At 54.6% G+C, this 17,478-nt stretch overlaps 3 protein-coding genes and 1 non-coding gene across 4 annotated transcripts; all 4 read left to right on the top strand.

Moving 5' to 3' along the window:
* Window positions 1-3,663: 3,663 nt before the first annotated feature.
* On the top strand, window positions 3,664-6,854 carry B0T15DRAFT_208721 (Rho GTPase activation protein). Its single transcript, XM_062862645.1, has 5 exons — window positions 3,664-4,029; window positions 4,082-4,215; window positions 4,275-4,523; window positions 4,580-6,173; window positions 6,227-6,854. Exons 1-5 carry the CDS (start codon window positions 3,828-3,830, stop codon window positions 6,385-6,387), a joined length of 2,340 nt encoding a protein of 779 aa, XP_062721537.1. The 5' UTR covers window positions 3,664-3,827; the 3' UTR covers window positions 6,388-6,854.
* A 2,979-nt stretch (window positions 6,855-9,833) lies between these two features.
* Window positions 9,834-12,659, top strand: B0T15DRAFT_208650 (D-xylulose 5-phosphate/D-fructose 6-phosphate phosphoketolase-like protein). The gene has a single exon (XM_062862644.1). It carries the CDS (start codon window positions 9,957-9,959, stop codon window positions 12,414-12,416), a length of 2,460 nt encoding a protein of 819 aa, XP_062721536.1. The 5' UTR covers window positions 9,834-9,956; the 3' UTR covers window positions 12,417-12,659.
* Window positions 12,660-12,741: 82 nt separating this feature from the next.
* Window positions 12,742-12,829, top strand: B0T15DRAFT_t141. The gene has a single exon. It is a non-coding gene; the product is annotated as a tRNA-Lys (tRNA).
* Window positions 12,830-14,772: 1,943 nt separating this feature from the next.
* On the top strand, window positions 14,773-16,443 carry B0T15DRAFT_575034 (uncharacterized protein; the record flags this gene model as incomplete). The annotated part of the gene is made up of 2 exons (XM_062870977.1): window positions 14,773-14,838; window positions 14,897-16,443. The coding sequence occupies 2 exons, from the start codon at window positions 14,773-14,775 to the stop codon at window positions 16,061-16,063; spliced, it is 1,233 nt and encodes a 410-aa protein (XP_062721535.1). The 3' UTR covers window positions 16,064-16,443.
* Window positions 16,444-17,478: the final 1,035 nt, after the last annotated feature.

Below are 17,478 nucleotides of genomic sequence, written 5' to 3'. Positions count from 1 at the left end.
GAGGTCCATGCGTATAATGGGTGTCTCAGGGTACTGTTGCAAAAGTTGTCTAGGCCCGTGAACTTACGGATATAGCTCCGAGTCATCGAAGACCGACTTGAGATCTTGTGGTGCGTTTCAAGGCAAGCGTTCCTGAGACATTGCGCGACGAATATGTGGCCGAGATTGTTTTCTTTCCCGCTTTCAAGCCTCGACTCAGATCGAAAAATGACAGGGGGAACAATGTTGTTCGATACCTCCAGATAGCGGCCGTTTGTAAAACGAACCGCCGAGTTAGGAGCGCCTTTAGTCAGCCGGCCGCAGTGACGTTGGCGTCTCCTTCTCGTTTCCTTTCCGCAACACGTTGGAGACGGCGGCGGAAGGATTCAGTCCCGTTTCGTCCGTTCCTGTCGGTGGCTGCGGGCGCTGCGGCCGTATTCGTCCGCTCACACACGCGCCTTTGCTAGCAGAAGGAACGAATATGAAAGGGCTGCTAGATCGAAGGCTGATGATGCCTGGAGCAGCGTGCTGTCACTGCTGTGCCATCTGCCCACACCATGCTAAGATGACTGGGCTGCAGGATGGTCTGGGCCATGCACACGGCGCCGATCAACGCAAAAATAGGTGACTGAGCAATGTGAGAACGCACAGAGCATTTGTTGGCGTCGGTAGTACAGCAACCGCCGAACCCGAGCTTGTGTTTGGTGACGGGCTACAGGATCTCTGTGCCCTCTGCACACCGCACAACCGGTGCGACGGACGACCCTTGATCACGACCGCGCAGCAAGAGCGAAGCATGTACTCACGGTTCATAGTTCACATCCAAGCACTCTAGGATTTCTCCATCTTGGGCCTGGAGAGTCTGGTCCGCGACGGGAATCCACGTCTGATTGCCCTATCCCGTGGTACGGTCGCACTAAATAACGTTACCGGGCGTAGTTAGGATCCCGAATCCGAACCCAAAAGGAATGACAGGCAGAGGCCAAGGTCGGCACAACCTCTTTAGCAGACATGATGCTTTGACCCTGGGGTAGGTGGATATGAGGTGTCCGTCCCGGCGTTCTGGAATGCCTGGGTGTAAGATAGGCGCCTCCAAGGTTGCAGACGCAGGTTGGGCGGTAGCTCGGTGCAGTACGGAGTACCTAGACTACCACGCCCTTCGGACTCGGACTCAGTCTTGAACCAATCATCTTGCTTGGCCCTCTGCCCTGACGCCGTAGCCCAATCAGCACTGCCGGGAAGTAACTTCGATGGTTGGGTTCTGGTGCCCGGGCTTCCGCACCTGAACAGTACGCGGTACTGATTCAATGTCAAACACCGGAGCCAGCTCATGTCAAGTACCACTTCCGCATTCTCTTCTCTCGACGTGGCGTTTTCGGTCGGTATTATTATTCGTTCGTATGGCTGTTCGTTGTTGTCCGATAAACCCGTGCACTCCGTTCCCGTACTCGCTTCCGTTGTCAATCACAGATGAAACCGTGCGCCTCTGCTATAAGTAGAAACCGTCGATCCGCGATCCCATTGGGAAACGTTGGGCAGACCGGTCCATGCCGACACGGAGTAACAGTGACTTGCGCCAGTTGCTTCACGTACTGCTGTCCCAGTGTACGCAGCTTCATCTCACCCTGAGCGGCCCCGGCGAAGAACATCTCATTGCGGGGTGCTGCAGGAACAGCAGCGAGACGCTGCTCAGACCTAGGCCGCGGCCATCATCCCATGATTTCCCTTGCACCCCTTCGGTTCAGATGAAGCCGTTGCGCCATGTCCCAACAGCCATTATACATAGCCACAGTGAACTAACACCGTAGCCTAGGTGGTACGTAGTTAGGACCCACCCCTTACTGAGCCTTTGCGGGGTGTGAACAAGGCCTGCTCGCAACTCCATCGGGAATGAGAGGGGCTGATATCAACGGCAGCCATGATGGGCACTCGCGAACCGCTGGTTGACTGGGAGTTGATATCAGATCTGCGCACCTTTCGCCCTGGCCGAGTCGCATTCCGAATTCACACCGAACTGGACGGAGCGAGGAGCGAGGAAACCCTACACAGCAAGTTGTGAAGTTGGTTTCTGGCTAGCTTGCTGCTTGCATGCGAGATGACTGGGGTGCATAACGGGGGCCAATCAGCGTGTTTCCTCTCCTGTCACATGAATCTGGTTTTCGGCTTGCTCCATGCGGCAGGCTTCAGGTCGCATTGGGCCATGCCGTAAGGTCCCGAAACATGAACTTCCCCTTGCTCGGCTGTACTCGTAATGCAGTATGGTACGGATATGGACGGATAGGTATCGTGAATTTGTACGTTTTGGTAGTGATCGCAGTACGCTGATCTGCTGCGGAGGCGTCGGCAGCGACGCTTCCAAACAGGCTGATCACGAAGATCTCCGAAGGCAGACGCTGGTGCATCTGGAGGTTGTCCCGATATCTGTACATTAGTACAATGTAACTAAGGAGTCAGTCATCGCTGCGGCGCATTATTGAGTGTAGAGACATACAGAGCACGGTAGTGCGCCGTGGGCAAAACAGATCGATTACTCCGCTTGTCCTTTGTTGAAGATGGTGACAAGGGCAGACAGCCAATATGTCTTCAACTTTGTATGTGGCCTGTGAAAGATACCAAGCAAGAGGCCACGTTGGAAATCGCTTCTTGTCTTTGATCTCCATGACCGGGCAGGGGCCTCTTGGATTCTCCGCCCGACTGTGTTAGCATTAACCCGTCTGTCTTGGCACACTTCTTCGTTTTCGCTTCATGCAGGTCCCAGGGTGACCAACACGGACAACACTCCTTGGATGGAAGTGGCACGCCGTAATCGAGACAGCCAGACGAGCAATGCAACAGCACAACCCCCACATCCCGTTAGTGCCCTCACTGCCCTGTTACATTGTTATTGTTCCTCCAACTCATCAGCTATGTTATCGGGATAGTGTACTGCCCCTCTCTGAGCAACTATTGTATGAACCCTTGTGAATAGCTCGGCGTTAGATGCCGGCACCCGCATCAAATTCCCAGTTCTTGTCAGGCAAGAGCGTCGCATTTCTTTCGCCCTGATTCGGCAGTGCCTCGCTGCTCACTACAGGTACCTATGTAAGGTACTACTAGGGAAGAATCGTCTGAGGCTCTCAGCCCATCAATTTGTCGGCACTGCAGCTCGACCTGCACCTGTGCGCTTTCACCCCAACCGGAAGTTTTGTGAAGGACCCACCTCCCCCTGACGCGCAGCGCAGCCTTCCACATCCGACCGAGCGTCGAGACATGCAGATTTCGCACTCCTGTCATTCAATTCACGACGAGGTAACCACCCTCACTCATCGCCCTCACCACCCTCAACAGCCAGCAAAACGCACAGGGCCAAACCAAATCAGGAACCCGGCCCTGCCCCCTTTTATCTCAGCATACTGCGAACATCCCCAGACTGAGAGATTTATCCCTCGACTTTCGCTTTCCCCGCCTTCGCAACTCCCCGCGCGCTCTCCCTTTGTGGCCTTTTCCTGCCCCACTGACAAGCGCACCCCTTCTCGTTGACGAACTCCTCGAGCATCTCAATCCGTTCCAACCTCCATCCTACCAAGAGCACCACTCGCTTCCCGAGCGTAATTCGAGCCGGCCTCCTTACTTCTTCCCCAGTTGATTGATATCGGGATCTCCTTTGCGATCGGGCCAATCTCGCCGCCCTGTCCCGAGGAACGAAACGGTCTTCGCGCGACATACTTCAAAGAACAAGCATTGATCAAAGAACTCAATTGCACCCTCCCCCGGTCGCAGGTTCCGGTACATCGCGCTCCCTCGTTGAGAGGCATCGGGCCTGGCAGCCTGACCATCTCCGGATTGCCGCACCCCGTTCACCCGCCAACATGTCCGTCATGCTGCAGACACCTTCCCGAGCGTCTACCGCGTCCTCCTCGTCCTTCCAACCCATATCCCGCCAGAACACAATGTCCTCCTACGATGGCTCACGATCCGCCCGTCAGTCAAAGCGGTATTCTATGTCGGCTTTGTATATGTCCATGTCTGCCAATGAATCCGATCTAGTCATCGAAGACGACCTCGCCAAAGGTGTGCCTCAAGGTCTTCGTGATAGGGAACAGAATGTTGATACCGTCAATAGCACAAAAGGTTCTCCGAGATCTCAAATCGAAAATATCTTCGCAGTCAAAGAAGAACTTTGTCCTCGAAAAGGATGTTCGCTACCTCGACTCCCGCATTGCCCTGTTGATCCAGAACCGCATGGCCTTGGAGGAGGTGTGTTAAGCTAGCCATTACCCTTTTCTGCGTCCGTGTAATAATAATGGAGTTGGCAGCAAAATGAAGTCGCAAGTCACCTCGAAGATGCCGCCGAAATGCAAGAGGGAACGTTTCCCAACGACGAGAAGACGCAGAAATACGGAAACTTGATGTTTCTGCTGCAGTCTGAGCCCAGGCACATTGCCCACTTGTGTCGGCTCGTCTCAATGTCGGAAATCGACGCGCTCTTGCAGACCGTCATGTTCACCATCTACGGCAACCAGTACGAAAGTCGTGAAGAACATCTGCTACTAACCATGTTTCAGGTATGTGGCCTGCTATTCGGGAAGAGTGTCCTTGTTAGCTGACATCTTCTGTGAAGTCCGTCCTCACGTACCAGTTCGATAACACACCGGAATACTCGTCGCTGTTGCGCGCCAACACACCAGTTTCACGCATGATGACTACTTACACAAGGAGAGGACCCGGCCAGAGCTTCCTGAAGTCAGTCCTAGCCGACCGTATCAACAGCTTGATCGAACTCAAGGATCTGGACCTGGAGATCAACCCGCTCAAGGTCTATGAGCGTATGATTGAGCAGATCGAAGAAGACACAGGGAGTCTACCAGCGTCGTTGCCCAAGGGCATCACGGCGGAGCAGGCGGCTGAGAATCCTCAGGTTCAAGCCATCATTGAGCCGCGGCTAACGATGCTCACGGAAATCGCCAACGGATTCCTGACGACCATTATCGAGGGGCTGGACGAGGCGCCGTACGGGATTCGGTGGATCTGCAAGCAGATTCGCAGCTTGACCAAGAGAAAGTACCCCGATGCTAATGACCAGGTTATCTGCACTCTGATCGGCGGTTTCTTCTTCCTTCGCTTCATTAACCCGGCCATTGTCACACCCAAGTCTTACATGCTCATCGACGGGACGCCGGCCGATCGCCCCAGAAGGACGCTAACGTACGTTGCGAAGATGCTGCAGAACTTGGCCAATAAACCGTCATACTCGAAGGAGCCGTACATGGCCAAGCTGCAGCCGTTCATCCACCAGAACAAAGATCGGGTCAACAAGTTCATGCTGGATTTGTGCGAGGTCCAGGACTTCTACGAGAGCCTTGAGATGGACAACTATGTGGCGCTCTCCAAGAAGGACCTCGAACTCTCCATCACTTTGAACGAAATCTATTCCATGCACGCCCTGATCGAAAAGCATTCTGTTGAGCTCTGTAAGGACGAGAACTCGCACCTTTCTATCATCATGGCGGAGCTGGGTCCCGCGCCACCCCAGGTTCCGAGGAAAGAGAACAGGGTAATCAGTTTGCCGCTGTACAGCAAGTGGGAGACAGCCATCGACGACTTGACCGCCGCGCTAGATATCACTCAGGAGGAGGTATACTTCATGGAGGCCAAGTCGATCTTTGTGCAAATCCTACGGACCATCCCGCAGAGCTCGTCCGTGGCGAAGAGGCCGTTGCGTCTCGAACGCATCGCCGACGCAGCTGCCACCTCCAAGAACGATGCGGTCATGGTCCGCAAGGGTATCAGGGCGATGGAACTGCTGAGCCAGCTGCAGGAGCTGAAGGTCGTCGACAAGAGCGACGGGTTCAGCCTGCTTAGAGACGAGGTTGAACAGGAGCTTCAGCATCTGGGCTCGCTCAAGGAAGGTGTTCTGGCCGAGACGCAAAAGCTAGAGGAAGTGTACAGGACGATCCGCGACCACAACGCCTACCTCGTGGGTCAACTCGAGACGTACAAGAACTACCTCCACAACGTGCGCAGTCAGAGCGAGGGCACACGGCGGAAACAGCAGAAGCAGCAGGTCCTGGGGCCGTACAAGTTCACGCACCAGCAGCTCGAGAAGGAGGGCGTCATCCAGAAGAGCAACGTGCCGGATAACCGAAGGGCTAATATCTACTTCAACTTTACCAGCCCGCTGCCTGGGACATTCGTCATCTCACTACACTACAAGGGTAAGCTCTTGTCTCCCTTGCGTATAGACTGTGACTTGCTGACTGATGTTCAGGGCGTAATCGCGGCCTGCTCGAACTGGATCTCAAGCTCGACGATCTCCTAGAGATGCAAAAAGACAACCAGGATGACCTGGACCTGGAGTACGTCCAGTTCAACGTGCCCAAGGTCCTTGCGCTGCTCAACAAGCGGTTCGCCAGGAAGAAAGGGTGGTAGGGTGCCCGTTATCTTGTCTGGCGGTCCCAACGATATGACTGCGGTTTCTTGTGTCTCAGTTTCTTTCCGACGCGATGATTTTCCACTTCGCTTGCGATACGCCACAGTGTAGGGGATGGATAATTGGCGTTTCCGGTTTAATGGGTAGTGGGGGACTGAAGGAAGGGAGGCTCTCCTTGCTTGGCCTGCTATGTCTCTGCTATTTGATGTTTGCTGCTTGCTGTATCGCTCCTCGTACGGTACGACCTTTGATACCACTGTCGCCATCTTGTATTTTTTGTCTCCTGTCGTCTTGGTTTCTTTCCTCCGGCTGCGTCTCTGATACATTACGTTTCCATACCCTTGACGATAGCTTGGCTGCACTTCAGATCGGCGGGAACAAGGGAGACGGGAAGCCCGAAATGTCCGACTGCATGGGGATTGCTGACTCGACATATCCCGTCGTTACGCAATCCCGGAACAAGTGTCCGGGTCGTCATGCCGCACATACAGTTGCTTATCCCGTCGACCTATATCTGCTTCGAATCGACCCGAAACCCGGACCCTCTGTTATTATCCTGTCGTCGTGCTTGGGTTTGCTGGCTTGCTTTGGTTTGGTTTTTATGGTTTGGCTGGAAGATGATAAGTGTACATCTCCTTATCTAATGTGTCGTTCGCACTATGAGGTTGGGACTGACGGTTGTGCTGGAAGAGTGAGGCCGTAAGATGTGTGGTGTTGACTGATGGGATTGGAAACGGATGCACGGAGTTGGTGGAACCGAATAGGGAAGATGTCTGGTACCTAATGAGGGCAGGACTGTGTAACGAGGGAGGGGAATGCTCTACGCCCAACACTTACCGGAATGGGACCGTGGAATGTGGGATACGAGCGGTTAGTTTTCGCAGGAGGCAATGCTGTTTTAGGTGTTCAGAGGCCTCCAGTTGCGTAGTTTAAAGGCGAGATTGATTGACTGGCCCAACGACAAGAGTTGCCATTGCGCACCATGAAGACTATGGCTTTATGTTAAAGCAACCGAAGCAGAAGGGTGGCCGGAAGGGAGATGATATGGGCCGAGCTAGAGCTGGGTTCCTTTGGCGTCGATCCTTTTACCTTAGTGATGACGGCTGCGTCTCGATCGGATTCCCTGGTAACGCAAGCAGTATAGCTGAAGGGGTCGATCTAAACATAGGACAAGTCTCAGTCTTTGGCAAGCGAATTGCATCTTCTTGTGGAACGAATAAGAATATGATTGCCTGAAAAGTCTTCAATAATTGCTGATAAAAGGAGATGTCTTGAAGGACATACCTTCCCCGTTTATTAGATCCTCGTGATCCTCCTTATGCCAGCTGGCGCCGTAAATACGAACCGCAATCCCTTCCAAGCTCTCCCAGCGCCGTAGCCCCAAGTCCGTCATCACCGGGGTTTCACCTTGGAATAACTTCGACTACAAGGGTGATGATGTTGTCTTCATGGATAGCTTATTATTATTGTGTGGTGATATGTAAATGTCAGACTGCCGCTTCGCAGTTGCGGTTCCTCATTTCACATCCTTTCTAGAACTTCTTAGAGAATGGAAAGACCACATGGGTGGAAGCGAAGCCAGACCGGTAATAGACGGACTAACGCTGCTATTCCAAGTATGGGGTTGGCCATCATATGGCAGCAGTGCAATGCAAGAAATAATCAAAATCATGATAGCTGGGCCGAGAAAACCAAGAAGTCGTCTTCGCCGAGACGCGTGTCCGTTGCAACCTGGACTGCGAATGGCACTCGTGGTACTATGCAGTCTCCCTTTCAGACAAAGCGCTCTCTCTAGAAGTCTTAATTGTTTCCTTCCACTTTTAGCTGTCTTGAGAATTGTTTTCTTTCGCTAGCTGTTCTTGCAATGCGATGGTATGTTCCCTCTGTTTTAATTTCTTTCACTTCATGCTACAAGGCTGGCTATCTCTGTAACCTGTCGTGTACGAGAAATTGGGAATAATGGGATGGAAGGGGAACGTATACCGTCAGACACTACTTGGGCACAAGAGGTTACTCTGGAATAATGTGTGAGCGTTGGAAATACTGAGGTGTCGAGGCTAATCAATGCAGGTATCGGACGCTGCAGAGCACCTGCCCACGTGGAGCAGAATAAAGGTGCCGTTGGCTTTTGGATGGGGTTGCAGTCGGTTAGGATCAATGGAAAGCCAAAGTACTCTCTACCTCAGCGCCTGGAAACTTGGGTGACGGCCAGGTAATAAGTCAGGATATCGGCTTTTGGCTGGGCGCATAGGATCGTGGTCACATCAGTTGACCACCTCAACTCGAGTGCGGAGAAGAAAACACGATGGATGCGCGGGCCGCCGAAGCTGGATCTGGGGCTCATAAAATGCCACTGTAGTAACTGTACTGCGAGTCTGCGAACGCCCAACGGTCTGGATGGAACGTTATCAGCTCATGCCCAATGGCCCGTAGCTGATAGAGCTGAGAAAGGATATCCGAATAACTCGTGGCCTGATGGCGGCAGCAGATGTGTGTCGAATGGCTGAAAATGCGAAGGGTCTAGACCAACACACACATCGTGCAGACAGAATCAGCTGCTTTTTCCGCACCCGGCCGATGCCAGGGGCTAATAGCCTAATAACTCTCCCACGGGGCCCCGGCAACCGCCGGCGTGGCGCTTCTGGGGTAGTCAGACCCCGGCTTCAGGGAGGCCCACATCCCGCGATTGGAACATCGAAGACGGCCCGGGGGGTCCATGGCTGACGAGCGATCGACTTCTATCAACTTGGAGATATGCGCCCCTCCTCTGAGAATGGCGAGCGGGAAGCATTTCGGGCCGGTTGCATCGCAAACAACACAAAGCCGCTCACATTGACGGCACTATCGCGTCACTGAGGACCCAGCCTGGTTGCAATCGTCAAAGAGGCAGTCGCGTGCCGGAAACTTCAATTCGTCGCCGCCTGCGCCCATTGGCTATCTGCAACCAGCAGGACGGAAACCCCTGTTGTTTCCATCTGTCACCATCAGAGATCAGACCACTGCGCCCCTGATGTTGGGCCCATGGAAGACCCCATATTCCGAACTTTTGGGCATGACGGGACGTTGACTCTTGGGTGGCGGTACTGCGGTAGGCTCGCAAATGCAGCGGCTTTTTTGTCGGCACCTCGCTCACACGCAACATCCAACACAATGCCACGTGCCGCCGGAACTCGGCGATGCGGGCTCTCGTCTCCAATGGAGAATGCCACTGGGGCGGGTCTGCCCGCTGCATGGCAGTCCTGTATGAAGACTGCCCACCAGTATCGCCTTGTTCCTTGGAATCCCAAGGCCGCATCTCATCCGACTCCGAGTGTTTCCGCATCGGTGCTGTGATCAGATGCCCGCTTCCAAGGTCCTGTGTATGCCACTTACAGTAAAAGTAGTTAAGAGCAAGTCGCTCGCTCCCTTGGACATCCCCTTCCTCCTCTTCCGCTACTCATCACAGACAAAGAAAGTCTAAGTCGAAGGTGCACGAGAACCTTCTAACACTTGGTTCGCCAGTCAAGTCCATCCTCAGTTCCCAATTCGATTCCTTTTCACTGCGTTCTCTACAGCTCACCCACCCATCATGGGCGACTCTGACGAGGTCGAGAGCATCAGCCCTTATGGGCCTGCTCGGTCGACAATCAAGGGCACGCCGCTCGCCGAGGGCGAGATCCAGAAGTACAACGACTTCTTCAAGGCCAGCTTGTACCTCAGTCTGGGCATGATCTACCTCCGTGAGAACCCGCTCCTCAAAGAGCCGCTGAAGAAGGAGCACCTCAAAGCCCGTCTCCTCGGCCATTTCGGTTCTGCTCCAGGCCAAATCTTTACCTACATGCACTTCAACCGGCTGATCTCCAAATATGACCTGGATGCCATCTTCATCTCGGGCCCAGGCCACGGCGCGCCTGCCGTGCTCTCGCAGGCCTATCTGGAGGGCACTTATTCCGAAGTGTATCCGGAGACGTCGGAGGACGAAGAAGGTCTGCAGAGATTCTTCAAGCGGTTCTCTTTTCCCGGCGGAATCGGCTCGCACGCCACTCCGGAAACCCCCGGGAGCATCCACGAGGGTGGTGAACTGGGGTACTCCATATCTCATGCCTTCGGCGCCGTCTTTGACCACCCAGACCTGATCGCCCTCACCATGGTGGGCGACGGCGAAGCGGAGACAGGCCCTCTGGCTACCTCGTGGCACAGCACCAAGTTCCTCAACCCCATCACCGACGGAGCCGTGTTGCCGGTTCTGCACCTAAACGGCTACAAGATCAACAACCCGACCATTCTGGCCCGGATCAGCCACAAGGAGCTCGAGAACCTGTTCAGGGGCTACGGCTATGAGCCGTACTTCGTCGAGGGCGACGACATCGATTCCATGCACCAGGCGATGGCGGCGACGCTAGAACACTGCGTGCTCGAGATCAGGAAATTCCAGAAGCAGGCGAGGGAGTCGGGCAAGGCGTTCCGGCCTCGGTGGCCGGTCGTCATCCTCCGCACCCCGAAGGGCTGGACCGGTCCTCGCAAGGTCGATGACAAGTACTTGGAAGGCTTCTGGAGGGCGCATCAGGTGCCCATCACCGACGTCCACGAGAATCCGGACCATCTCAAGCTGCTCGAGAGCTGGATGCGCGGCTACGAGCCGGACCGTCTGTTCGCAAACGGCAGGCCTGCCCCCGCGCTGAAGGCCCTCTGCCCCACGGGCAACCGCCGCATGAGTGCCAACCCGGTGGCCAACGGCGGCCTGCTGAGGAAGCCGCTCAAGATGCCCGACTTCCGCAACTACGCCGTCAAGGTGGACAAGCCGGCCGTCACCATGGACGCCAGCATGACAAACATGGCCAGGTTCCTGCGCGACGTGATCGCCCTGAACCCGACCAACTTCCGCCTCTTCGGCCCGGACGAGACCGAGTCCAACAAGCTCGCCAACGTGTACCAGGCGGGGCGAAAAGTCTGGATGGGCGAGTACTTCGAAGAAGACGAGGATGGCGGCAACCTGGCCCACGCCGGACGGGTCATGGAGATGCTTTCGGAGCACACCTGCGAGGGCTGGCTCGAGGGCTACATCCTCAGCGGCCGCCACGGTCTGCTGAACAGCTACGAGCCCTTCATCCACGTCATCGACTCGATGGTCAACCAGCACTGCAAGTGGCTCGAGAAGTGCCTGGAGGTGGAATGGCGGAACAAGGTGGCGTCGCTGAACATCCTCCTGACCGCCGTGGTGTGGAGGCAGGACCACAACGGCTTCACGCACCAGGACCCGGGCTTCCTTGACGTGGTGGCGAACAAGTCGCCCGAAGTGGTGCGCATCTATCTCCCGCCCGACGGCAATTGCCTGCTGTCGTGCATGGACCACTGCCTGCGCTCCTCCAACTACGTCAACGTCGTCGTGGCCGACAAGCAGGAGCACCTGCAGTACCTGCCCATGGAGGACGCCGTCGTGCACTGCACCAAGGGGATCGGCATCTGGCCGCAGTTCTCGACGGACCGCGGCGACGAGCCCGACGTGGTGATGGCGTCGTGCGGCGACATCTCGACGCACGAATCGCTCGCCGCCATCGACCTCCTGCTCCAGCACTTCCCCGACCTCAAGATCCGCTGCGTCAACTGCGTCGACCTCTTCAAGCTCATCTCGCACGTCGACCACCCGCACGGCCTGACCGACGCCGAGTGGGTCGCCCTCTTCACAGCCGACAAGCCCGTCATCTTCAACTTCCACAGCTACCCTTGGCTGGTGCACCGCCTCGCCTACAAGCGGCCCGGCTCGCACAACCTGCACGTGCGCGGCTACAAGGAGAAGGGCAACATCGACACGCCGCTCGAGCTGGCGATCCGCAACCAGACGGACCGCTTCAGCCTGGCCATCGACGCCATCGATCGCATGCCGCAGCTGAAGAACCGGGGCGCGGCCGCCCGCGAGGCCCTGCATAACGCCCAGATCAAGGCCCGGAACCAGGCTTTTGAGGACGGGATCGACCCGCCTTTCCTGAAGAATTGGACGTGGCCGCACACGGGGCTGTGGAAGGCTGCCATTCCGAAGTTGATGGGTTGAGCGTCTGAGAGACTGAGACTGTTCGAGAAAGGTTTTCGCTTTTGCTGATTCGGTCTGGAATCTGGATTGGGATTGGGATCTGTGGATGATTTGATGTGATGAGTAGAGTGTGGACGGGCAAGGGGCGTCCGGGATTTGTTTCTGGAAGATCCAAGAGAAGATAGCAATGCTTATTCCTAGAGTAGAGCCGTCATGTCTGAGAGAGGTTTGTCCGTCTCCCCTGGCTGGCTTTGACCAAGGGACGATGGATCGTTGGATGTGAGGCAAATGCAACTTTCATATAAATAGGTAAACAGCGAACGACAAAACCAACACAAGCGAGCCTGCCCGGCTAGCTCAATCGGTAGAGCGTGAGACTCTTAAGGAGCATCTCCGTCATCTCAAGGTTGTGGGTTCGACCCCCACGTCGGGCTCAATTCCCGTCGAAACGATTCGATATACTTTTTCGCGTTTCTTTATTATCCTGTAATAACTAAAGCCAGTTTTATGCCCAGTTTGTGCGGGCTAAGGGCTTGGCTTGGGTTAGGGTTTTCTCATTCGGTTGGCTCAGCCGGTAGTATGCGGGTACTAGTACTACTAATCCGTACTACTGTACGGATGTACTGTAGCTCTCATTACACAGTACTTGATACGGAAGCGCAGGGACCATAGGTCAACCAAGAATGTGATAGGTTATATAAATTGATGATGATGGTTGCAAGGTCGGTTGACCGTGCCAGAGAGCTATGTAAGTACAGGACCTGTACCCCACTCCACTGGATCCACTTGCCAGATGGATCGCATCAGTACTATAGTGGCGACCTATATGTTTCTGAGACACTGCGAGAGCGAGTCCGGTTGCTATAGAAGGCAATTATTCACAGCACATTCCCTTACGACCGGACCAATAGAGATAAAGTATGTCAATAGTCAACTGACCATGCTGTTGATATAGAATTTCTGGCGAGGGTAATGAGGGACTTCGGACTGTACGGTTGCAATCCCAAGCTCACTTGCTTTTTTCCCTTCTGAGAATCGCCATGTGGGCGGGAGCTCTGGCAGAGGTGAATATTTGTTGGAGCAACACCCCAACAAAAGCCGTTGCCAGCCCGAGCCAGTTCAAAGTTGGAAAAGGACCCCCCTGGCTGTCAGGCTGCTGCGTCGCTCATGTTTCTATGTAAGGTATGTAAGGTATGTACGGAGTAGTACTGTACGTAGCACGGCGGTAGATAATGGAAGGGATGGGGGGGGCGGAAGAGGAAAAGGCCAAGGGTAAGGTGAGGTGCAACTTGGACTAGAGTTGCCAAAGCCGTACAGACACGGAGTAATTAACTTACTAATAAGCCTGTCCTACTGCGATCCTAATCGATCCAAGTGACGTCGACCTTATCATCACTCTGGGCATTTTGGCGTTGCAATACAGCTCCATTTCCAACAGCGTTTCCCGCCTTCAACTGGGCACGGGTCGAGAAAGCCGAGGTATCGATGCCAAGGCATGTCGGCCACAGCGAACTTCCAGAGGCATCTTGTAGGGGGTCTGAAATTGGGTGGTCTTTTGGACAAGCACACCCCAAATATAGAGTAGACCTGCGATGGGTGCACATAGGAGGATCTGGCCCCCAGGATCAAAAACGCGAAAGGGAAATCAAATGGCAGAATTGCCTGCGAACGGCATCATTCACGTAGAGCAGCAACGGTGGTGATCTCTGCAATATGGGAAGGTTGTGTGGTATGGTCCTCGATGTTCTAGGCCCTCAGACCGTTCCATTCAAGCAGCCTCGTAAACGAAGTAATGCCCTCAGATAGGTATTGCCGTATTGGGCGGGGTGTAGACGCACAAGCAGCACAACTCACAATCAACAATTCCATGCTGGCCGAGGGTGCGAATTGGGGTAGCTCGCACATGTCAATGGGCATACTGTGGCGACCGTGGTACGCGGTCACAGACAGATCTAGACATCAGACCATCCCTTCAATGTTTCCGTCGCCATTATTCTGCCCAGGACTCCAGACACGAGCGAAAAGCTCTTAGGGCAAAGGTGCGAGGGGACAGTATGAATATTATATGATTGGCTTGGAAGTTCAGTTGAACTCTAGTTGGCGGGCGCCTTGACACTTTTTGAGGTAAGACTGACAAGTAGAGTCTCAAGCTAGATCGGGCGATTCATAACTATGCTCCGTACTATGTGGATACTAGAGAGGTGAGTTGGCTGCTATGCAGGACCCTATATAAGAGAGGTAAAGAGAGCGCCTCCGTCCACAGCTCTTCACCCCTTTTCATTCGTCTAGACTCTAGACTATCTCGATCCTAACACCATACCTAAGGTAGCGATCGATATACATCATTTCATCTTTTCATCTTTCGACAACCTACACAATGCCGAGGAAGCGCATGGCACCCCCGTCGGACGCTGCCAGCGAAGGAGCCGAACCTCCCCTGAAGGTAAAGTCGGCCGCAAGTGCTTCACTGATGTAGTCCTGGGCCTCTAATATAATTCCAGGCACAACGAATCAAGAAGGATTCAGAGAAGGCGTTCATCGCCGCTTCTCGCCGGGCCGACCGCTCCCTAAGTGACCGCATAGGCTCCGCGTTGTTAGCGTCGGAATGCCACAGGGAGCGGACGGGCAGGCGTCTCAAGGTCACCGAAGAGGCAGTGCGCGGGGACGTACCGTATGAGAGCGAGGAGGACGAAGAGCCGGGCAACGGCAGGCTCGGCAGCGTTCCTCGCAATCAAACGCTGTCCAGCCAATATAGCCTGGCAGCCCAGCGTTACGACGTGGTGAGCCAGGATTTTAGGGAGGCCTTCTCAGGCCTTCCTCCGTTGGACCAGCTAACGGCACTCCGCCGACAGCAACTCAACCGGCCGTTCCTTAACCTTCAGGGGACCACTGCCACGTTGGATAGAGCAAACTCCCTCCCGTCCCTTTCTCCTGTCGCCCCTGCGCTTCCGCGGTACCCAGCGCAGGACGCAGGGGACCTTGCTCAGGCCCCGGATGCCTCCATGAGTAGCCACCGATTGCAGCACCTGCGGAGCTACTCGCTCCCCCAGCTGGTGCATCCGGCCCAGGACCCGTCAGCCAACTTGTCGCTGGCGTTGTATCAACCCAGCACGGGGTTAGCGGCCTACCATCCTTTGCCGCTACCATCCCCTTCCCCGGCCGGCGCAATACCATCCTTCCCCGGCCCCGGCACAATCCCCTCCTTCCCCGGCGCCGGTACCCTACCATCCGTCCCCGGCCCCGGCGCCCTACCATCTTCCCCGGCCCCGGCGCCCTCCCGTCCCCCGCCACTCGCCTCTTCCATGCCGGCAGGGGCGGAGCCCGAACCTTCGCCCTCTGCCGACCCGGTGACGGCGATAGGGTTAGCGAGCTCGGGGACGGACCCGGACATGTCGCCCTCCGACGACTCGTGGATGGCGATATGGTCAGCGAGTCCGGGGACGGAGCCGGACGTGTCGCCCTTCGACACGCAGGTGCCGACAGGGACGGACATCGCGGCGACGGAGCCTATCGAGTCGATGTTCGACTCGGCGATGTTCGACTTGGCGATGCCGGCGGGGATGGACGCCAGAGGCGAGGAGCCCCCTCCCGATCCTAAGTGGAATGAATTTCTCATCTGGGACGACGGGGCCGTCGCGCGCGTCGCGCGCGACGGTAGCCAGACATAGGGAAGGGAACTTTCTTTCCCTTCTTTTTCTTTCTTTCCTTTCTTTTCTTGCTTTTCTTTTTTTTCTTTTCTTTTTCTTTCAATAGTTGGTTTGATATCGTCTTGTTCTTGACAGCAGTGCGACGTTCGGAAGAAGAAAAATACAAGCAGTGATCGTTTCCTTTTGTTTAGTCGTTGGTCCATGGTCATGGTGTTCTTAAACGGGATCGAGGCGTTGGAAAGAGAATGTACAAGTTTGGGTTTCTGGCGGATGTCTTCTTTAGTGGTTTTGGGCATACTCTTAGCAAGGAGTTGATGGTTGAGCATAGGATACCCGGAAATGTTGAAAAAAAAAAAGGAGAGTAACAGGTTCAGGTCAGTGTGAAGTGAAATATGTGCAAGTTGCATCAGAGGCATGTTGCTATTAAGAGTGAAACGGTGAATGATCACTGATATGAGAGGTGGCGATTGGTTCAACCCCCCACCCCTCCCCCCGTGCCCCCCCCCTCCCCCAACCCAAGTTCCACTTTCTTCTCTTACAACCGTCTTTCATGTTCAGTGTCATGCTTGGCAGTTCATAAAATTGTCCCAGTTCTAGGATAGCCGGCAACGAGGTGTCCGGCGAGAAAATATACTAACAGACTCCCGTTATGTTCTATCATCTCTTTCATACAGAATCATACTACATGACAACAGCCTAAAGAAGCGGGATACCCATGGATATACATATCACCATTATGGCCTTATGGCCTACCAGCAAGCAAGCACCGAGTCAGGTGACTTGCCGCTTTAGATTTCTCGTCGGTCCAAGTAAGTACTGCAGAATCAGAACTGTACCTACAATAAGGCTTCTCTGATTCCCGGCGGGATAGTACGAGCGTACGACGCTACAATCTTAACCAAGCTCGACGGCTTCGCGACCAGCGGCTATCGTGGCGAGCCATGCAGCGTGTTTCACATTACTAGATAGGGCACGCCGCATCATCGTCTCCGAGCTCTGGAAAAGTGGAGGGTTGCCAGTAACTAGGCCACTTGCTGAATCTATAATCCCCGGAGACAACCCATTACTTAGCCCCCGGAGTATTTGTCTAGGCGAGAGTTTCCATCTGTCTCCCCTTCCTGTCCGGCCTTCCTGTTTGCTTTACGTCAGTCAGTCATTCGGGCAGTTTCCAAGTCACGCAGGATAGCGTTCTGTTTCAGCGTCAACAAGAAGAATCCGGATTCGTAGCAGTGGACTGTGAAAATACGATACTATCAAAAGCAGATTCCTAGTGTGAACAGAGTGTTACTGCCCGTCCTTTGTCCCCTGTTTCTGCTCTCTGCCCCAATCTCAATCATTATGGTCTCTGCCCAAACACATGATACCCGCATTTAACCTCTTCCCCCTTTCAGTTCTCAGTCTTGCTCCGTTTCGGTTTCGATTTCTTTTCTGAGGTG

The sequence above is a fragment of the Chaetomium strumarium genome (assembly GCF_033439665.1).
Source record: "Chaetomium strumarium strain CBS 333.67 chromosome Unknown B0T15scaffold_4, whole genome shotgun sequence".
NCBI lineage: Eukaryota > Fungi > Ascomycota > Sordariomycetes > Sordariales > Chaetomiaceae > Chaetomium > Chaetomium strumarium.
Note: the sequence above shows the minus strand (reverse complement) of the source record. Positions and strands in the feature narration are given on the sequence as shown.

Coding starts and splice junctions, on each gene's coding strand:
- B0T15DRAFT_208650 (XM_062862644.1), top strand. CDS start 9,957: ATGGGCGACTCTGACGAGGTCGAGAGCATCAGCCCTTATGGGCCTGCT.
- B0T15DRAFT_208721 (XM_062862645.1), top strand. CDS start 3,828: ATGTCCGTCATGCTGCAGACACCTTCCCGAGCGTCTACCGCGTCCTCC. Junction 4,216..4,274: donor ACCGCATGGCCTTGGAGGAG/GTGTGTTAAGCT, acceptor TGGAGTTGGCAG/CAAAATGAAGTCGCAAGTCA. Junction 6,174..6,226: donor CATCTCACTACACTACAAGG/GTAAGCTCTTGT, acceptor ACTGATGTTCAG/GGCGTAATCGCGGCCTGCTC.